Source organism: Chiloscyllium punctatum, chromosome 7 (genome assembly GCF_047496795.1).
Source record: "Chiloscyllium punctatum isolate Juve2018m chromosome 7, sChiPun1.3, whole genome shotgun sequence".
In the NCBI taxonomy this organism is placed as follows: domain Eukaryota; kingdom Metazoa; phylum Chordata; class Chondrichthyes; order Orectolobiformes; family Hemiscylliidae; genus Chiloscyllium; species Chiloscyllium punctatum.
In genome coordinates, this window is record NC_092745.1 from 76581449 (window position 1) to 76604715 (window position 23267).

Consider the following 23267-nt stretch of genomic DNA (forward strand, 5'->3'; position numbering starts at 1 on the left):
ACTAGAACCCTGAAATAGCTCCAGTTTATATTACAATTACTTCTCTGGCTTTTGAAAAATTCTTTCAGTTCTTTTGGTGTACTTCATTTGCTGTTTTTAAAACTTTGTGGGATCATTTTTTAAAAATTTTCAATGGGGTGCATCCAGCACTCCCTATCACACTACCAGCTACTGGCACTTTATTTTTGATGTATTTAAGGCATCTTCCCCCATATTTCTGCCAACTTTTGGATCGGCTGTATCAAGGCCATTGACAGGTGTGCCAACACCACAGTGTTATCTGCCACAACGTTTGAAGACAGACAAAAGTTGAACATGTTGACTAGCTTCAATTGAAATCCTAACATTTCACTACTTTGTCTCGAACTATATCCATATAAATCAAGTAGGCTATTTTCTTCCTATGGGCATTAATTTACAAATCAGATCCATTTAAAATGTAACCAAGCTTTGCCTTTTATGTAAAACATTTATATTTTGTAATGTTTGTAATAAATTGAAGCTGACAATTCTGCCATTTGTCCCATGGCAACATTATTCCCCAGGGCCAAAAGGTTATTCCAGAAATTCAACATTGTTTTGATAGGTAAAGTTTTTAAGTGACCCAAAAGACAATACAATTCATCATAAACTGATTATTACAAGACTTGCCTGTTTGTCTTGCCTGAATATTTGCATTGTATGAAACATGATTAGAAATCATGTACACACCAGCAGCAACTAATCTCTTGGAAAGAGCAATATACATAGAAACAAAGGCTGAACACCAAGGAGGATAACATCTGGAAAATAATTCTGTGACTCCCTTTGGCAATTGCAGCTAGCTCAGGAGACAACATTAACCATGCTCAGTATATTATTATTTCATTTATCTTCTTTAAAATGTGATCTCCACCTAGAATCTCCACTCTTGTGTAACATATATAAGATCATGGAAATGTACAGGAAGGAAACAGACTCTTTTGTCCAAATCGTTCATGCTGACCAGATATCCTAAATTAATCTAGTCCCATTTGCCCGCATTTGGCCTATATCCCTCTAAACCATTCCTATTCATATCCCCATCCAGATGCCTTTTAAAATCTTGTCATTGTACCAGCCTCCAACACTTTGTCTGACAGTTCATTCCATATGAACGCCACCCTTTGCTTTAAAAGGTTTCCCCTTAGGTCCCTGTTAAATCTTTCCCTTCTCACCTTAAACCTATGTCCTCTAGTTTTGGACTCCCCTACCCTGGGGAAAAGACCAAGACTATTTGCAAGGCAGACGTTTTCACGCAGACCGTGGTGCATGTATGGAATGAGCTGCCAGAGGAAGTGGTGGAGGCTGGTACAATTACAACATTTTAAAAACATCTGGATGGGTACATGAATAGGAAAGGTTTAGAGGGATATGGGCCAAATGCTGGCAAATAGCATGAGATTAATTTCAGATATCTGGTGAGCATGGACGAGTTGAACCAAAGGGTCTATTTCCATGCTGTACAACTCTATGACCCTAATAGGATTGTTTGATTGTTTTGTTGGTACCCTGATAGAGCATCCTGAAATCTATGGACTAAACCTTAATTTTTTGGCAAGTGCAAGTTGCATCAATTTTATTCGAGGGATTTCTGCCACAAGGTCCGGTAGGCTTTCTCAACATCACTGACCAAACACACAATTAATTTTCAACCCTGCCCCCATGATGTCTTTTGTATCCAGTCATAGCCCCATGTTATCATGTGCCATTCCCAAACACTCCACTAAGCAGATATCTGCCAAACAATGTTGCAACTATGCCATCTTTAAGAGGTTGCTGTGCACCAGGCCAAGTGTTGGCAATCCAGTGTTATCCTTCACCAACAGCACAATGGCACAGTAGCTATAAGGTCAAGCTGCCAACGACATAGAGCATCATGATGATACTGGTACATGCGACCCCACTATCTTCTACTCATCACTATTTAAACCCTACGCCATACTGTTTACCTCTCCTTACTTAGATCCTGTCTGAAGATCCTCTCTGAGTACCTGTTACTCCTTGTTCAATGCCCAGTTGTCAACAGCATCTTGCAAGAGAAGATCCCATACTGGACTAATCCAAACATGAGATTTTATTGACAGCCAGCAAAATGGATGACAAGGGGCAATGAAGACAGGCAACAGTTTATACACTCCATGTGAATCAAATGCTGGCATCTTGACCTGGACAGTCCACGATGGTTTAAGTACTCAGTGAGCACCTACTGGAAACAGATATTGACGCACAGACCTAGGAAACATCCTGGTCTACCCTGTGAGCACGTTGTCTGTGCTACGGTGAGTGCTATCACTCTTGCAGGCTGCAATGCAGGTCTGTGCTTCCTGAGCAACCTACAACTTTATCAAAATAGTGCCATGGTGGTTGGGAAGGGTTGGCCAATGTCAGATGCTAGGGTCTGTGACAAGGAGTGCGTACAGCTATTGACCATGGAGCATGCCCGGAGATGCTCTTTACACCTCGGTAAAAAGGAGGTCCTTTCGAGGACATGGCAAGCTGAAGGTAGCAGCTACCTCCTCTGGGTTCAGTGTTGAGCTTTCTCGACATCCAGCTCATCTGGCATGTTTGGTAAGATAGGAAGTTGAATATTGACTTATGCCTGAAATGTCAACGCTCCTACTCTTTGGATGCTGCCCCACTAGCTGTGCTTTTCCAGCACCACACTCTTCAACTCTGATCTCCAGCATCTGCATTCCTCACTTTCTCCTAGTTGAATATTCATGCATGTTGGGCTATAAATAAGGTGTTTAACATGTCATAATACTCTTTAATTGCCAACTTGTCACTGCCCAGCGAGAAACTGAGCAAAAGTGTAAAAGATGGCATGATATGCTCCTGATATTGAGATAGACCTCACTAAAATTGTTGTCCAACTGCCAGCATCGTCCGCATCACTCAAACCCCGATAAGATTCCATCCTACGTTTCTCCAAATGAACAGACCTGGCTTTTAATCCTATCTGAATGAATCTGATTATTTTTCTGCTCCTCTTTAATTACCACAGTGGATACTGGGAATACAGCACTGCAGGACTCTGCAACTTATCACAACCATCCTTTCTGTGCTGTCAAGGCAAATTTTCCCACAGAGCCCAGAAGACCTACCATAAGTATAAATATGACCAATTTGACAAAGCCAGCAGAGGAGTATGAGTCAGAACTGACCCCATGTTCCATGAAAGAATCACATATTAATCCTTATCCTGAATTCTGAAGGTGAAAGCTTTTATCTCTTTAAATTTTATTCCATCAGCATTCTTTTTAGTCTAGGCTTAATAGGGATTAGCGTTGAAGCTTTTGCCACTAAATAAAATCTCAATCTGCAACTTTACGTCTGACAGTCCTCCTAGTTGTTTGATAGACAACTGATGACAAAATCATTTCGGCTCAGAATTTTCAACTATCTGCTATTCGTTTCCCTTATTTTGTGACTTTATCTGTTTATCATCGGATCTTTACTTCCCTGTATATCCTATCCTTTTATCCCAACTGTCAAGACACTCGTTTTTGTTCCTGCAGTTAGATCAGAGCTACACTCTTGTGAGAGAACATTATTAAACATAACGATGCAGAAGGAATGATAAGAAAAGATGTCCTCTATAGCCCAGACTTAACATTGGTCCTGAACACTTCTAACTGACTAGAATGGCATTGAAGTGAAGAAAGGGTGGCCATTATGTAGTTTTGAGCAGACAGTTCAATTTTTAGGTTTGTGTAACCCTAAAATGTACACCTGACAGGAAGAGATAATTTAGTGAAGTGCGACTCCTGGTGTAAGGCTTAATGAGGCTTGTTCCCCCTCGCACTCTCCATCTATAAATCGGGTGTAAATATTGGCAATCTTACCCTCCAAAGGGTCTGTGACAAGGGCCTTCTGTTTCGGGATTGTGATTGTCCTTGCATTAAAGTAATGGGCAGGTTGACAGTAGTAAAGTAGAAAACCCTGGGCTGTATTTTTAATGTTACATTTTTTTCTTGTTGATGGCAGTTTATTTAAAACCCCAGCACAGAGCTAAAACTTATCAGACTTCAGTGTTTCCCAACCCTTTTCTTTCTCTATTGTTCCTCCCAGCAGGAAATTATATATGCAACATGAAGAAAGATATGTGATGGGGGACAAGGAGTCGTGAGAGGGAGTACATCTAAATTTGATACTTGTCAGGGAAAACCAATATAAGAAAAAAAACAGTAATGCTGGGAAACAAATGTACTGGTTATAACAAATTCCTAATGAAGGGCTTTTGCTCGATACGTCGATTTTCCTGCTCCTCGGATGCTGCCTGACCTGCTATGCTTTTCCAGCACCACTCTGATCTAAACTCTGGTTTCTAGCATCTGCAGTCCTCAATTTTGCCTGGTTATACCAAAACTCCATTTTGAAGTGTACAACTTGAGTCAGACCATTTTGTCTCAGTCACCACCTTTACTGGTTTTTCCTTCTGGATTTCATGACATTAAGTCCATTGATCAGCAAATAGGACTGAGATTTCAGACTGAATGTTCACTTTTCCCAGCCTAAGGTACTGCATCTGTGAATGAGATCTCATAGAACAATTGCCTTGTTAAAAATGTGAGATTCTTCCTTTACTCTGATGATTAAACTCATGTGCACTTTAACCTTTTAACAATGAAAGGGTTGTTCACAAATCTATCACTCTCTGACCAGGTATCTCTTCTCTCTTCCCTTTTGCCGATCACAGAGGCGCAGTCCAGTGAGTATCCCTGTTTGTTGTGATTTGTATATTTAGAATGCTTCAGTTTTTGTTCATTCTGAAATCATTCGGTACATTGGGAGAAGGGGTTTTCAATTATATTATGTTTGTTGATTTGGACTGCAACTTACGCAGAGCAACTAAAAACTCAACAGAAATTAATGCTATTTAGATTCTTATGTTCTTACCACATTGTACTGCCTACGAACGTATAATTTATATTGTTCTGCCAAAGAGTATATATAATTTCAAACTACTTTAAAATAATTTTATTACAAATGACTAAACTGATAGCCTGCAGTTATTCAAGAGTTTAAACAAACAGTCACATATCTGTATGACAACCGATATCACTTGGTATTGTCAAAAATATGTATTTTGATATGGAAGAGGAGTTGATGAATCTTTTGAGTTCTCAACCCTTTTCTCTACAATTAACTTGCAACAACCTCTTGTTCATTTATAAGGCAAAATAATTTATCTTCTGTTCGTTAGAGTTCTTTTCATTTCTTCCCAGGATGGGAGCAATGCTGACAATGTTGCAATTATTACCCATTTTAATTTCTCCAATGAACTGGTCATGAACCTTTACCTGAATAATTGCAGTGCTTGTTCGGAAGGAAAAAAATGTCTGCATTGTATAACAGAATCAATGTGAAATCTTTTACGTGACCACCCAAAATCAAAATTACCACCTTGTGTCAGTGTGAGCCTTGAACATATAATTTATGATTTTAGTCTTTTGTTCTGAATCTTTTATGTTGTAAATGGAGAAAATCTTTGTTGATTTATAAGGAACTGCTAACTTGTTCAAGGCAATCCACAGAAAATCACTTCAAAATGTATTCTTACGGAGAGAGACAAAATCAAAAATAATTTGAATACATTTTTGGACTGTTTCTTTTCTAATTTCTACCTGACCACCTGTTCATGTTAGCCTATGTTAAGCCTGAAAAATATCCTTGATGGGAAGTCGAATGTTCCAGCTTTTTCTGTACAGGTACATATGATAATCAAATCAAACATTGAGACTCTATTCAACAAAGATTTTTTTTTGCTCTCTTTTCGGTCCTGAAAATACACAAGTGAGATTCGATTAGTCTTGCCAGGCTAAGGTACAATTACAAGTTGAAGAACTGGGGACTGTATTGGCAATTCTGGAAGTTAATGCCGAGAATGAGAGAGAAATCATCGCAAAACTAATTGAGGGTTGACCAACTCACTTATGTCTCCCTCCCATTCTTCCTACATCTCTCACCCCATGCCAGACCCAGTAAATAATCACCTCTGCTGTAGCTATTGCACATGGAGCCTCAGTGAGATTCTAAACCTATTGTCAACTGAAGTTTTGTCTCTGGAGTTTAAATTGCAAATTTCGGTTCTAGTTTAAAGGCTAATCTGAGGGATTCTTTTTGAAATGTTTCAGCCTCTTCTCCACAAATTGATAATCTTATTGTTTCCATGGACATTATCATCTCCACCCCTGTTCCTACATTGGGGAGACTGGGCGCCTCCTAGCAGAGCGCTTTAGGGAACATCTCCGGGACACCCGCACCAATGAACCACACCGCCCCGTGGCCCAACATTTCAACTCCCCCTCCCACTCTGCCGAGGACATGGAGGTCCTGGGCCTCCTTCGCCGCTGCTCCCTCACCACCAGGCGCCTGGAGGAAGAACGCCTCGTCTTCCTCCTCGGAACACTTCAACCCCAGGGCGTCAATGTGGACAGTTTCCTCATTTCCTCTTCCCCCACCTCACCCTAGTTCTAAACTTCCAGCTCAGTAACTGTCCCCATAACTTGTCCGGACTTGTCCTACCTGCCTACCTTCCTTTCCATCTATCCACTCCACCCTCTCCTCCTTGACCTATCACCTTCATCCCCTCCCCCACTCACCCATTGTACTCTATGCTACTTTCTCCCCACCCCACCCTCCTCGAGCTTATCTCTCCACGCTTCAGGCTCACTGCCTTTATTCCTGATGAAGAGCTTTTGCCCGAAACATCGATTTCGAAGCTACTTGGATGCTGCCTGAACTGCTGTGCTCTTCCAGCACCACTAATCCAGATTCTCTTGTCAGTAGATGGTCATGTCCTCCACTTGCACTAGTGAATAAGGTAAGGGTGAAGAATCCAGGCCAACTGACCCACTTGATGGTGCACGTAATCTGACAAGCAGGCGTCCTGATGCATTTTCTATCCAGATAGAAGAAGAAATAGCTTGCATTTATATAGGATCTCTTATAATTTGAGGTTATTCATGCCAATTGACTGGTCTGGCTCTGCTGTTGCAGTTTCTCCATTTTACCTGATGAAGGAGCGGTGCTCTGAAAGCTTGTGATTTTAAATAACCTTTTCAGACTATAACCTGGTATTGTGACTTCTGACTTTGTCCATCCCAGTCCAACACTGGCATATCCACGTCATAGCCACTGTTGCGTTGTGAGGTAGGGGATGAAGCAGTCAGTTTCCATAGAGCGTGCTTCCCCCAAATAGCAAGCAAGAAATGACCAAATAAACAATTTTAGAATTTTTGATTGACATAAATATTGGGCACCAAAGAGAATTCCTCTGCTCTTTGTTGAATAGTGTCATGAGATTTTTTTAACACACGTTTGCGAAAGAGGTTAGGCCTCCGTTTAACATCCCAACCAAGAAGTGGCAGATCTGATATGGTAACACTCCCTCAATACTGCATTGAGCTGGCTGTGTAGATTATGCCTTTGAGTGTCCAATAGTGGGACACTCACTCACAGGAGAAAAGCACATTACCATGGGTAAGGCTGTCAAAGAAAGCACTTCTTCAAAAGCACGGGGAAATTTCACCCAATTCCTAAACCCAAATTCCTTCTGTCAGAACACAGATGAAACCTGAAGATTTTATTCTACTTATCTCTGTAACTGGCACAAGATTGGCATCATATAGCCAGACCGGTCTGTCTTTGCTTTTATTTTAAATCCCATAAGTTAATATGTTTTCTATTTCTCTCCAGGCAGTTATCAAAAGGAATTTATCCAGTAAGTTGTTGTTATCATTGTCGTTAATAAACAAAAGTGAAGAGTTAACCGTGTAGAAGAAGTGTTTGTAGTGAAAGGAAAGGCAAAATTCCGTAAATGCTCTTTGGTGATAAGGAGACACTCAGCTGTGATATTTTTTTAAAAACCCATAGATGAGAGGTAAGCCACTACGTTAGTAAGTTAGAAGTTGTGAAATCGCCAATCCTAATATTAAGAGGAATAACATATCTGATGCCTCCTTGGCAGCTTTAGGAGGACCACAAAATGGAATATCTAAGGGAATAGAGAGACCTAACGTATAGGTGCATATTTCCTTCAAAGTAGCATCACAGGTAAACAGGGTGGTGATGAAGGCATCTGAGACATTTGCCTTCATTGGTCAGATCATTGAGTACAGAATTTGGGATGTCCTGTTACAGTATAAGATATTGGGTATGTCTCATTTGGAGTACTGCGTACAATTCGAGTCACCCTGCTGTAGGGAGGATGTTATTAAGCTGGAAAGGGTCTAAGAAAGATTGACAAGCATGTGACCAAGACTGAAAGGTCTCACTTCTTAGGAGAGTTTGGATAAGTTGGGACTTTTTCCGCTGATGTATTGGAGGCTAAAGGGTGACTTTATGGAGGTTTATAAAATCATGAGGGGCATGGATAAGGTGAATAGCCAAAGCCTTTTCCCCATTGTAGGGGAATGCAAAGCTAGAAGGCTTAGGTTTAAGGTGAGGTGGAAAGATTTAAAAGGGACCTGAAGGACAAAGTTTTCAAACAGAGGGTGGTGCATTTATGTAACAAGCTGACAGAGGAAGTGGTAGAGGCAATTACAATTGGAACATTTAAAAGTCATTTGGACAGGTACATGGATAGGAAAGATTTAGAAGGATATGGGCCAAATGCAGGAAAAAGGGATGAGTTCAGTTTAGGAAACCTGGTCAGCATGGACGAGTTGAGCCAAAAGGCCTCTTGCCATGCTGTATGCCTCTATGACTATATGGCTGTATAAGCAATGATTGTTTCTCACTCATTGTATCAGTACAAACATTACAAAGGGAGAGAGGGATCAGAGACTAGAGATCAGAGATACATGACATCAGATAACAAATCTTGATTTTCTTCATTATTTAGTGCTGTTTAAGGCTTTATTAGTGCATAAAAGCTTGCTTTTTAAGTGAACCCAGGTTACTATGTATTGAGTTATTACAGAATTAAATTTTATCTTTTCTTATTACACTTTAAATAATTTCTCAATGTATGGTGTACACCAGATTATAGTTCAACAAGTTTATTTGCAAGTACCAGTTTTCGGAGCGCTGTTCCTTTGTCAGCTACCTTTTGACTATAACCTGGTGTTGTGAGATTTTTAACTTTGCCCACCCCAGTCCAACAACCAGCACCTTCACATTAATGTATGGCATCAAAGAGATTTGAATACTTAACACAGATAAGTTATAATCATTTATGTTTTAATGTTTTACTCTAAATTCTTTGCATGGTGAAAATGAATTGTTTTTTGTGCAGGTGAAGAAATAGCTCGACCAAGACGATCAACACCCACTTCAGAAGTTGTCGGGTTGGTATAAATGATCATTTATTCCCCTGGATCTGTCTAGGAAGTACAAGTGATAGAACCAAGTACATTTTCTTCCCCTAGAATCCTGCTGAAGAATTCTATTTCACTGAATAAAAGCATAAAATGTTAGAAATATTCAGCACCTTATGCAGCAGAAAAGGAGTGTGCAGAAGGAGGCATGAGGGTTGGGTTGGAGGTGTAACAGTATTGCCTGGGTATACCCTCATCAGATTTCTGGTATGACATTTTTGGTATTGTTAAAACTATCCACCATCAAGTGGGGCAAGACAGGTCTAATTCAGAAATCTCACACACTGGTATTGGGATATCACCGAAGGCTGTTTAATAGTTCAGTTGCCACCAATTATTGCTGAACCCATTGAAGTTCAACAATAGGTTCAAAGAGATTGGCCTCACTTTGGGAGGGGAGGGGACCCTCATTGACAGGTAATCAGTGCCCAATCGTGGTATTCAACTTCAGGACTGATGGCTGTTTTGAAAATCATTCCTCTGCCATCTCCGTTCCCATCCCTCTCAGGTGACCTCTTCCCTACAACCCACATTTCATCTTGCTCACCTGTGTCCAGTGATTCAGCCGTGATTCATCACTGGACCTTGAGGTGTTACCAGTCGCAGCCATTGCTCTTTGTTTTGCTGCTGGTTTTGGTAAGCTGTTCTCAGGGTAGGCTTTCACCCTGCTGGGACGTTGCCTGAGTAGAAGATATAGCTCTGGATAGCTAAATGCCAGAGGGCAAGAGGTTTTATTGAGCCTCCCCATAAACACAACATGAGGAAGAGACTAGTTTTCCAACCATTGAAGTGAGTCCCAGTTGCTAGGACTAAATTTCAGCCAACATTTCCAACCACTGACTTTCATTCGACTGTAAGATGTAGGAACAGGTAGGCCATTTGACCCATCACTAAGTTTGTCACAATTTTAAATAAATTAATTTATTTTTTGCATTTTCTCAGGTTTTTTTAAATCCATTTAACAATTATAGTAAGAAAGGGAGTAGAAGTCGGTGCATTCTCAGTACATACAATGTAACATCAAAGTTCTATGCCATGTTTCACCCCATTGTGTTTGCAACTTAACTTTGCCATCATTAATATAATCCTAGGCATGTTTAGTGCAGCATATTTAAGCTTTTATCTTTGGGAAAATTTTAGATTGAATCCCCCATTCCTTACAAGCTGGGCGCTTTGTCAACACTTGTGTATTGGACGCCGCAAAACCGAAGATAACTGCTATTTTCAATCAATCCAGTCAATCTTGGAAATGTTTTTATCTGTTGAAGCTAGATAACAAAAAAAAATGGTGTAGTGACTGTGAGGCCATAACTTGTCACGGAGTCTTATCCCACTGATTAGTTTGGCTATTGTTTTGCTCAGCACTTGTTAGCTTGCTATTAACTATAAATGTTTAGTGATCATGTAAATGACAAAATATGTTGTGAATTATAGGAGTTGATCCCAAGAACAACAAAAATCAAATAGTGCGAGATATGATTGAAATATTCTACTATTCCTCTTCAAGTCTTTTCCTTTTCTTGCCACTTTCAATCTTGCTTATAATCCACAGTTAAAGGCATTAATGTTGTAAGTCTAGTCATTATTGTTCATATTATTCAATCTAAACAAGGTGAAATGAACGAAAATAGAAAATATTTTTGTCAACTATCACCCAGTCAAAAATTGGTTTACAACTCAAATAGTCAAATGTAAAAAAAAAAGTTCTTTTTTTGATTTGCAACATAAGATAATATGAATATGAAAATAAACAGTCTGGCTTACTGTTCTGATTAATGTCCTAAGTACAATAATTGAAAAATGATTTGAAGCTTCCTATCTTAACAATTTTGCCTCCTGCTCGTGCCCCTGCCTATATGACCATTGAAACTGCTACGCAGCATTTCTCTGCCTTTCTGTTCATGGTGACAGTATCTTATTGGAGCTAGGATTTAATACTGTTTCAGCTTCTGCCTTCCAATTTCAGGAACACCCAAAACTCAAAACAACCACGGTTATCCAAGCAGCAGGTGAAAGTTTCGGTTAGAACTGAAAGACTTGAGGAATATGTTTCATGTAGTTTTATATATCTCTTTCTCCAAGGCAGAACTGTATATTCTGGCTCACAGTTCAATCACTGAATCAACCACAGAATTGTTACAGCGCAAAAGGAAGCCATTCATTGCATTGTCCCCACACCAGCTCTTCAATTAAGCATCATTACCTAGTGCTAATCTCTTGCTTTTCTGCATACCCTTGGACACTATTTCTGTCCAAATAATCATCCAACGCTCTGTTGAATGACTTCATTCTTAAGACCATCATCCCCAGGTGTAGTGAGTCTAAAGATTCCGCAGGACAGTGTCTAGCCCTGTTTTCCTTCACAAAAGATTAATAAGAGACCTTGAATTTGTCAGACCAAGATGTAGTGATTCTCATTTGCTTTTAACTTGTTTATTCGCGTCTAATTAATTTTTCCTTCTTTCTCATTTCTTTTTTCTCTTCTCCTAGTAGTAAGAAGGGGTCAGAGGATGCAGCATCTCTGATTCCACTCTTTGGCCCACCATTGGAGTCTGCTTTTGAAGGCATAAAATCAGAAGGTACATGACATACAATGCCTGAACCAACAATAAATGTATGCCTGTGCAGGGTGTGATAACGTATGGTATGTTATTGCATGCCATATCTTCTTAATGCACTGCATGTTGCGCTTCTAGATTGCGAAAAAACTTCAACTTTATTATTCAGCTTTCATTTCCACCATACAGAGCATTTAGTTAATATTTGACATTTTTAGCTTGATATGTCCTTATTAGAGTTTTCCTTCACGTAGTTCAGACAGATTTATCAACACTGATAAATTGCATTGTCCCCACACCAGCTCTTCAATTAAGCATCATTACCTAGTGCTAATCTCTTGCTTTTCTGCATACCCTTGGACACTATTTCTGTCCAAATAATCATCCAACGCTCTGTTGAATGACTTCATTCTTAAGACCATCATCCCCAGGTGTAGTGAGTCTAAAGATTCCGCAGGACAGTGACGGTACAAGGATTAAAAAAAAAGTTGCAAGTCCTTGATATCAATCATGAGAGAACAGCTTTGAGGATGGAAAGTACAGCTCTCCAAATAAATAATAGATAAAATCATGAAGATGAAGTTAAAATCTGATGCTGTAATACAGAGCATGGATATGAAGTGGTGTGCAGAGTCAAGATTACATGTGATTAGAGATAAATATTTTTTCTCTCTCATACGTTTTCATCTTATTTGTATTTTTCTGACATGTAATTATGATGTTCAAAACCTGGTTCCATCACAGAAAATAATGCAGACGTGCACAGTCCAAGGTCATTTATGCATAGGTGGGAACTGTGTGAACTCAAGAGTGCAACATGAAAATTCCAATGAAGTGTTTAAAAACTTATTGTTTGTGTGACATCTAATACACCAAGCAAATAGAGGAACCACCAGCCTTTACTAAGACCTATGCTTGCCTTGCTAGTCAGTTATGTGTAAATGGTCTGAATGCTACCACTTCCAAAATATATTAAAATGTTAGGCATTGGTCCTTTGTTCAGTGCTAAGGTTCTTCACCTGGGTGGCTGAGCACCAAACAATCCAATAGATATAAACAGCTGGGTGACCAAACCTGAGTAATCCTCCCAGTGACCCTGCAAACTTCAGTAAGGCATTTGGTATATTTCTGGCTTCACAGTTGTGATCAATACAGTTCGTGACACATGACTTCTGGTGAACTGTAGAGTTTATGCACTCTATTAATTATAAAAAAACATACAGCTTATTCAGTGTATTTATGACCAGTGATAATATTCTGGCTAACTTTGTTCATATCTTAAAGCTGTTATTGATCAACCAGAGATCTGGGGGCCGTTCCAAGCCATTGATTCCGAAAGGCAGTCATCTTTGTCGACAAGGTCATTTCCTATTGGAAGTAAGTGGACAGCTACCGCATATTTTCTACAACAAGATCATTCAAGTTCACAGTGCAATCATTTTAAATGAATGTATAATTGAACAATTATTAACTAGAATGTGCACATTACTGGATAGGAATAGGCCAACATAAGTTGACCCATCCTGTCTTAGTTAATTGAATTGTTATTTACAATTGCAATATATCTATCCTTAATGTCTCTTCAGTTTTTGTTTGCTGTAATTATTTTTTTCTGTTCAAGTTTTAGAATTGAGCTACTCTTCAGAGATGCATTGTTAATTGTTGATAGATACCATAAACTCAATTGACACAGCTTATGAACATATAATTCATCCTGAAGGTAAAATGAAATGCACACCAACCCCATGATGTTTGAACAGATGAATGATTTTGAATCCTTTATGAACAACTATGTGATTAGATTTGAAACAGTTGCTCAATGGGGACAGTTTAATTTTTCATTCTAATACAGACATGGTCGTTAGTGTCGAACAGTTTCCTCCAACAATGTATCTCTGACTAAGCAAAAGACTGCAGCAACTGCAGAGCAAAGTTTATTGCCTTTTATTTTAATGAACAACTCATTCTTCATTGTCTACTGTCCATAATTGTATCAAAGTTGTCCCAAATTCTGGAGTATAACCTCCAGTCTGACTCTCCATTGGCATAGTGTTGGCAGTGGCTGAAAAGCTTACTTATAGTACTTAATCACCAGGGTGCTGCATATCAATCAGTAAATTGAAAAGATGTAACAATCTCAGGACATCCTAAAGCTCTTTATAGCCAATCATGTTTTGATGGCTAGCTATCGTAGGAAACAGAGTAGCAATTTGTGCTTGGCAACAAACTGTAGCCAGTTGATGACCAGAATGTTTTATCGATGTTGGTCGAGGAACTCCACAGTAGTTTTTGGAACCAGCAGGTATACCTGCATTAGCTTACCCTAGTAATTGAGAAAAAGTGAGGACCGCAGATGCGGGAGAGTCTGAGTCAAAGTGTGGTGCTGGGATAGCACAGCAGGTCAGGCAGCATCCGAGGAGCAGGAGAGTCGACATTTTGGGCATAATCCCTTCATCAGGAATGTGGACATTGGGGTGGGGCTGGGGGAAAGGTAGCTGGGAAGGTGAAAGATGGATGCGGCTGGGGGATGATAATAATATGTCAGTGGGGAGGGTGAACTGGATAGGTGGGAAGGAAGATGGACAGGTCAAGAGGGCAGTGCTGAGGTGGAGGGTTGGATCTAGGATGAGGAAACTAATGGAGTCAACGTTGATGCTGTGTGGTTGAAGAGTCCCAAGGTAAAAGATGAGGTGTTCTTCCTCCTGGATGGATTTGGCAGTGGAGGAGGCCCAGGATTTGCATGTCTTTGGGGGGGGGGCGGTTGAAGTGGTCTGCCACAGGACAGAGGGATTGTTGGGTGCATGCGTCCTAGAAATGTTCCCTGAAACACTCCACAAGTTGGTGTTCTGTCTCCATCATGTAGAGGAGACCACATCAAGAGCAACGGACACAGTAGATGATGTGGGAAAGTGCATCTCTGGGGTAGATTCTGATTCTAGTTGGCGGAAATGGCAGAGGATAATGTACTGTATCCAGAGATTAGTGGGGTGGAAGGTAGGACCAGGGCAATTCTATCCTTGTTGTGGTTGGGGTTCAATGGTGGGAATGTAGGAGATATGCTGGAGGGTATTGTTGATCATGTGGGAGGCCATCTGGGATGTCATGGATTAGAATTGCTCTTCCTGGGAAAAATGTGGCAGAGGCAGAGGAATTGGAAGTAAGGAATTGTGTTATGTGCAGCCAAATGTAGTTGTGCTTACTGCTATCATGCAATAAACCTTCATGTTTTCTCCTCTACGTGCTGCACAATGGTGTATCATAGAACACAGAACATAAAACGTTACAGTGCAGTACAGGTCCTTCGGCCCTTGATGTTGTGCCAACCTGTGAAAATAATCTGATGCCCATCTAAATTACACCTTTCCATTATTATCCATATGTACGTCCAATGCCCATTTAAATGCCTTTAATGTCAGCGAGTCTATTGCGGTTGTAGGCAGGCCATTCCACGCCCCTACTACTCTGAGTCAATTTAAAGCTATATCCCCTCGTGTTAGTCTTCACCATCTGAGGATTAAGGCTCTCGCTGTCCGTCCTTTCTAACCCTCTGATTATCTTGTACGTCTCGATTAAGTCACATCTCAACCTTCTACTCCAATGAAAACGTCCTCAGTTCCTTCAGCCTTTCCTTGTAAGACTTTCCTTCCAAAGCAGGCAACATCCTAGTAAATCTCCTCTGAACCCTTTCCAAAGCTTCCATCTCCTTCCTATAATATGGTGACCAGAACTGCGCGCAATACTCCAGGTAAGGCCTTACCACTGTCTTGTACAGCTGAAGCATGACATCATGGCTCCAGAACTCAACCCCCCCTACCAATAAATGCCAACACACAAAATATGCCTTCTTAACAATTCTATCAACCTGGGTGGCAACTTTCAGGGATTTATGCACCAGGACACTCAGATCTCTGTTCATCTACACTACCAAGAACTTTACCATTAGCCCAGTACTCTGCATTCCTGTTACTCCTTCCAAAGTGAACTACCTCACACTTTTCCACATTAAGCTCCATTTGCCACTTCTCAGTCCAGCTCTGCATCTTACCTATGTCCCTTTGTGACCCACAATATCTTTCGGCACTATCCACAACTCTCTCTACCTTAGTGTCATCTGCAAATTTACTAACCCATCCTTCTACACAGACATTCAGATCATTTATAAAAATGACAATCAGCAGTAGCCCCAAAACAGATCCTTGCGGCACACCAACGGTAACTGGATTCCAGGTTGAACATTTCCCATCAACCACCACCCTCTGTCTTTCAGCTAGCCAATTTCTGATCCAAACCCCTAAATCACCTTCAGTCCTGAAACTCCATATTTTGTGCAATCGCCTACCATGTGGGACCTTATCAAGCACCTTTCTGAAGTCCATATACACTAAATCAACCGCTTTACTTTCATCCACTTGTTTTGTAACCTTCTCTAAGAACTCAATAAGGTTAGTGAGGCACCCTTCACCAAACTGTGTTGACTATCCTTAATCAAATTATTCCTTTCCAGATGATTGTAAAACCTTGTAACCTTTTCCTACACCTTACCCACAACTGAAGTAAGGCTCACTGGCCTATAATTTCCAGGGTTGTCCTGACTCCCTTTCTTAAACAAGTGAACAATATTTGCTATCCTCCAGTGTTCTGGCACTACTCCTGTCACCAATGACGATATAAAGATCGAAGCCAAAGGCTCTGTAATCTCCTCCCTGGCTTCCCAGAGGATCCGTGGATAAATCCCGTCCGACCCAGGGTCTTATCTAGTGGTAGTATCCTCTACCACTAATCACTAGATAGGCTGTAGACAAGGGAGGATTGGTGTCAGTGAACTGCATCAAACAAAGTTTACCAGTGCCACAGACTGGTAGAAGTAGCAAATAACATGAGTAGTCATCGGGAAAATGTCATATGCAGTACATTTGGTATAGTTTCAGTGAAGGCCTAAACTGTCATATGTACAGTTCTTGTTGGAATGTCCTGTGAAGCCAGAATTCCAATGACAGTCAGTAGCTTTAGAACATAGGACAGTACAGGCCCTTTGGCCCTCGATGCTGTGCCGACCTTTAATCCTACTCTAAGATCAAACTAACCTCCAAACCCTTCATTTTACTATTATCCATGTGCCTATCCAAGAGTCGCTCAAGTGTCCCTAATGTATCTGACTACTACCACCTCAGGCAGCGCGTTTCATGCACTCACCCACACTCTGTAATGAACCTACCCTCATCTCCCCTAAACCTTCCTCCAATTACCTTAAAATTATGCCCCCTCATGATAGACATTTCTGCTGTGGCAAAAAGTCTCTGGCTATCCACAGTATTTATGCCTCGATCAAGTCATCTCACGTCCTCCTTCGCTGTAATGAGAAAAGTCCTAGCTCCCTCAACATTGCTTCATAAGACATGCCCTCCAGTCCAGGCAGCATCCTGGTAAATCTCCTCTGCACCCTCTCTAAAGCTTCCACATCCTTCCTATAATGAGGCGACCAGAATTGATCACCATATTCCAAGTATGGTCTAACCCAGGGCTCGATAGAGTATAAACTTGTGGCTCTTAAACTGCTAATGAAAGCCAATGCACCATACGCCTTAACAATTGTGTGTGAACTTGGATGGCAATTTTGAAGGATCTATGGACATGGACTCCAAGATCCCTCTGTTCCATCACACTGCCAAGAATCCTGCCTTTAACCCAATATTCTGCATTCAAATTCAACCTTACAAAATGAATCACATCACACTTTTTCAGGTTGAACTCCATCTGCCACTTATCGGCCGAGTTCTGTATTCCTGTCAATGTCTCGTTACAACCTACAACAGCCCTCAACACTATCCACCACTCCTCCACCCTTCATGTCAACTGCAAACTTACTAATTCACCCTTTCACTTCCTCATCCAAGTCATTTATAAAAATCACAAAGAGCAGAGGTCCCAGAACGGATCGTTGTGGAATACCACTGGCACTAAACTCCAGGCTGAATATTTTCCATCAACTACCACCCTTTGTCTTCTACGGGCTAGCCAATTCAGTATCCAGACAGCCAGATTTCCCTGTATCCCATGCCTCCTTACTTCCTGAATGAGCCTACCATGGGGAACCTTATTAAACACCTTGCTAAAATCACTACGTCCACTGCTATCCTTCATCCGTGTGTTTTGTCCCATCCTCAAAGAGTTCAGTAAGGTTTGTGAGGCATGACCTACGAGGGATTGTTTCTAATCAAGCTATGGTTTTCCAAGTAATCGTAAACCCTGTCTCAAAATCCTTTCCAATAATTTGCACACTATAGATGTAAGACTGACTGGTCTGTAATTCCCAGGGTTTTTCCTATTTTCTTTCTTAAACAAGGGAATAACATTTGCCACTCTTCAATCGTCTGGTACTACTCCAGTGGACAGTGTGGACACAAAGATCATTACCAAAGGTGCAGCAGTCTCTTCCCTCACTTCCTGTAGTAACCTTGGGCGTATCCTGTCTGGCCCAGAAGACTTACCTATCCTCATGTGTTTTGAAATTTCCAGCACATCCTCCTTCTTAACCTCAACCTGTTCAAGCATATCAGTTTGTTTCTTGCTGTCCTCACAAATGTCAAGGTCCCTCTCAGTAGTGAATGCTAAAGCAAAGTATTCATTAAAGACCTCCACTACCTGCTCTGACTCCAAACACAAGTTCCCTCCACTATCCCTGATCAACTTTACCCTCATGCTGGCATTCCACTCTACTGTGCAATGCCACCTCACTCTAGCCGGGGCAGGTGGCAGATCTTGCAGTGGGAGAGCATTTTGGTGATAGTGACCACAACTGCCCTCACATTCTACATAACTATGGAGAAGGAGAGAAGCAGGCACAATGGGAGTGTATTTAATTGGGGAACAGGAAACTATGATGCTATCAGACGTGAGTTGGGAAGCATGGACTGGGAGCAATTGTTCCATGGAAAGGGCACTGTAGACATGTGGGGACTGTTTAAGGAACAGTTGTTGTGAGTGATGTATAAATGTGTTCCTCTGAGACAGGCAAGAAGGGGTAAGATAAAGGAACATTGGATGATGAGAGCGGAGGAGCTTCTCGCCTAAAGAAAGAAGGCAGTTTACGTAAGGTGGAGGAAGCAAGGGTCTTGCTCAGCTCTAGAGGATTACAGGCAGGAGAGGAAGGAGCTCAAAAATGGTCTGAGGAGAGCCAGGAGGGGGCACAAAAAAGGCTTGGCAGGAAGGATTAGGGAGAATCCAAAGGCATTTTACATGTATGTGAGGAATAAGAGAATTATCAAAGAAAGAGTAGGGCCAATCAGGGATAGCATAGGGAACTTGTGTATAGAGTCTGAGGTGGTAGGGGAAGCCCTAAATGAGTTTTTTTGTTTGCTTCTGTCTTTACTAAAGAAAAGGACCTTGTACCATTGAGGAGCAGGTAAGCATGCTGGAATGGATAGAGATTGAGGAAGCTGATGTGCTGAAAACTTTGACAAATATTAAGATTGACAAGTCGCCAGGGCCAGACCAGATTTGTCCTCTGCTGCTCTGGGAAGCAAGAAATGTGATTGCTTCACCGCTTGCGAAGATCTTTGCCTCTTCGCTCTCCACCAGAGTCGTACATGAGGACTGGAGGGAAGAAAATTTCTCCAAGAAAGGAAATAGGGAAATCCCCGGCAATTACAGACCAGTCAGTCTCACGTCTGTCTTCTGCAAGGTGTTAGAAAGGATTCTGGGGGATAGGATTTATGACCATCTGGAAGAGCATGGCTTGATTAAATGCAGTCACCACGGCTTTGTGAGGGGCAGGTCATGCCTCTCAAATCTTATTGAGTTCTTTGAGGATGTTACTAGGCAAGTTGATGAGGGTCGAGCAGTGGATGTGGTGGATGTGGACTTCAGCAAGGCATTTGATAAGGTTCCCCATGGTAGACTCATTCAGAAGGTCAGGAGGAATGGGATACAGGGAAAGTTAGCTGTCTGGATAACTTTTATTAATGACTTGGATGAGGAGATTGAAGGATGGGTTAGCAAGTTTGCAGACAACACAAAGGTTGGGGATGTTGACAGAATAGAGGACTGTTGTAGGCTGCAGCGTGACATTGACAGGATGTAGAGATTGGCTGAGAAGTGGCAGATGGAGTTCAACCTGGATAAATGCGAAGTGATGCATTTTGGAAGGTCGAACTTGAAAGTTGAGTGCCAAGAATCCTGTCTTTAATCCTGTAATGTGGAGGAACAGCGAGATCTTGGTGTGCAGGTACATTGATCCCTTAAAATTGCCCCCCAAGTGGACAGGGTTGTTAAGAAAGCATATGGTGTTTTGGCTTTCATTAACGGGGGGATTGAGTTTAAGAGCCGTGAGATCTTGATGCAGCTCTATAAAACTTTGGTTAGACTGCACTTGGAATACTGTGTCCAGTTCTGGTCGCCCTTTTATAGGAAAGATGTGGATGCTTTGGAGAGAAGGGCTTATCTTATGAAGAAAGGTTGACTGAGCTCAGACTTCTTTCGTTGGAAAAAAGGAAGAGAGCGGACCTAATTGAGGTGTACAAGATAATGAGAGGCATAGACAGAGTTGATAGCCAGAGACGTTTTCCCAGGGCAGAAATTGTTAACACAAGGGGTCATTGTTTTAAGCTGTTTAGCGGAAAGTATAGAGGGGAAGTCAGAGGCGGGTTCTTTATGCAGAGAGTTGGGAGAGCATGGAATGCGTTGCGAGCAGCAGTTGCGGAAGCAAAGTCATTAGGGATATTTAAGAGACTGCTGGACATGCATATGGTCACAGAAATTTGAGGGTTCGTACATTAGGTTTACCTTACATGAGGATCAATGTTCGGCACAACATTGTGGGCTGAAGGGCCTGTTCTATGCTGTACTGTTCTATGGCTGTCCTCGTGTTCCTCACATAAGTGTACAATGTCTTAGGGTTTTCCTTAATCCTGCCCGCTAAAGCTTTTTCATATCCCTTCCTAGCTCACACAAGTCAGTTCTTCAGTTCCTGCCTGGCTGCCTTATAACCCTGTAAGGCTCGGTCCAATCCTTGCCTCCTCAACCTTAAGTAAGCTTCCTTCTTCCTCTTCATGAATTCTTCCATATCCCTTGTCACCCAAGGTTCTTTTAACTTCCCACCCCTTCCTTGCCTCTGTGAGACAAACCTGTCCAGCATTATCAGCAAGTGTTCCCTAAACAACCTCCAGATTTCTGTTGTGCATTTCCCTGCAAACATCTGTTCCCAGTTTAGGTGCCCCAGTTCCTGCCTAATAGCATTGTAATTCCCCCTTCCCCAATTAAATATTTTCCCATTCCATCTGCTCCTGTCCCTCTCCATGACTATAGCAAAAGTCAAGGAGTTGTGATCACTATCACCGAAATGCTATCCCACCAAGAGATCAGATACCTGGCCTGGTCCATTGCCAAGCACCAAATCCAATATGAAGGAAGAAGGTTTGCAGATGCTGGAGATCAGAGTCAAGTGTGTGGTGTTGGAAAAGTACAGCTGGTCAGGCAGTGTCTGAGGACCAGGAGAATCAACATTTTGGGAATAGGCCCTTCATCAGTCTCCTTCCTGATGAAGCGCTTGTGCCCAAAACTTCAGTTCCGCTGCTTCTCGGACGCTGCCTGATCAGCTGTGCTTTTCCAACACTACACTCTCAACCCAAATCCAATATGGCCTCCCCTATAGTCAGCCTATATTGAGTCAGAAACCTTTCCTGAGCACACCTGACAAACACTTCTCCATCCAAACTATTTGTACTAAGGAGGTTCCGATCAATATTAGGGAAGTTGAAGTCACCCATGACAACAACCCTGTTACTTCTGCATCTTTCCAAAATCTGTCTCCTAATCTGCTCCTCTGTGTCTCTGTAGAAAACACCCAATAAAGTGACTGCTCCTTTCCTGTTTCTGACTTCCACACATACTGACTGTAGACAAACCCTCCTTGTCGATCTTCCTGTCTGCAGCTGTGATACAATCCCTGACTAGTAATGCCACCCGACCCCCATTCCTTTGGACTCGCGAGGTAAGTATTTTATATTCAAATTTACCTTCCTGGCTGCCCCCGGCTCACGTTCTCTCGACTCCTGCTGCTGAAATGGTGTTGAATGATGAGGAAGTATTTTATACTATTCCTATCTTTTTGGGAAAAAAAAGCTTGCTCTTTTACTCAATTTATTTTTACCAATTTTAAATCTTCTTTCACAGGTTTCTAAAATGTTCTCCCTCTGGTCTACCATAATTTTCACAGCACTGTATACCTAAACTTTCAACTTGATACCATCCTCTACTTTCCAAGTTAGTAATGACTTACACTTCTCAGCAAATAAAGGCTTTATGAGAAGTGTAAAGTAACACCCTAAATGTCTGGCGGTGCTTCTCTACCATCTAACCTTTTTAAGCTATTTATCCCAGATTTTTCATGCCTAAATTGAAAATGTCTTGTTGCAGTTCAAAGAAAATGCAACCAATGTTACTCAACAAATTAATTACAGCATGGAAACAGACCCTTCATCCAACTTATCTATACTGACCAGCCATCCCAATCTGTCCGAGTTGCATTTGACGGCATTTGCCCCATGCTGCTCCAAAACCCTCCCCTTTACACATTCAAGTGCCCTTTATGTGTTGCAACTGTTCCCAACTCAACCATCCTCCGTGGCAGCCGTTCCGTACATGCAACATCCCCAACATGAAGAAGTTACCCCTCAGATCCCTTCTAAATCTTTCCCCTTTCACAATCAAATTGACTGGAATCTCAAGATGCAGGTTGGGTATGAAGTGTTCAGGCTCCTGGCCCAACCGCTTCCAATTCTGTTGATAAAATATTAAAATTCCACTCCCACCCAGTCACTGATGTTTGACATTACCCCATGCTCGAAGTAGAACTCACTGACTGAGGAATAATCCCTTGCCCCACATTACTACTGCCAACTTTTCAGCCCCACCCCCTTTTCCTCGGTACAGCATCTGGGAACTAAGCATTTCTCAAACTACAGTGACAACTGTAGAGGCCTATGTGTTATGTAACTGCAGTACTGTGCATGTTATTAAATGAATATGTGTGTGTACAAGAGGAAAGAAAAGTAATTGCAATATAGTACCAGCCCTGAATTTTTAAGAAACATCTGATCTCTTTGCACTGCTCTTATGGCTTCAGGTCTTGAATTTGAAACAGACTGTCCTCGTGCAGTTGATGATCATTGATCAGTCCACAGGAAAATAGTCCAGTACTTAATTGGCCTGTACAATAGCTTTACACACTGAAAAATTCATTTACCAACTAAGGAAATAGTATTTATCATTTATATTTTCTATGTTTGCATTTGCCCCTTTCTTTTTAAAAAAAAAAGGAAATGTACCTTTAAGTGTCAAGATAAGTTGAGTTAATCCGAAAGTTGTG

General features: G+C 41.4%; 1 protein-coding gene across 14 annotated transcripts in view; it reads left to right on the forward strand.

Moving 5' to 3' along the window:
- sgip1a (SH3GL interacting endocytic adaptor 1a) overlaps positions 1-23267 on the forward strand; it is a 279362-nt gene that overhangs the window by 188719 nt on the left and 67376 nt on the right. For 8 of the 14 annotated variants that reach the window (XM_072574089.1, XM_072574090.1, XM_072574084.1 and 5 more), the window contains 4 exons: positions 4687-4732; positions 9263-9314; positions 11835-11923; positions 13187-13279. In XM_072574089.1, the coding sequence (XP_072430190.1) occupies positions 4687-4732; positions 9263-9314; positions 11835-11923; positions 13187-13279 (280 nt within the window). Of the gene's footprint in view, positions 1-4686; positions 4733-7722; positions 7748-9262; positions 9315-11834; positions 11924-13186; positions 13280-23267 lie in introns of all 14 variants that reach the window. The other 6 variants (XM_072574091.1, XM_072574092.1, XM_072574080.1 and 3 more) reach the window with 3 other exon arrangements.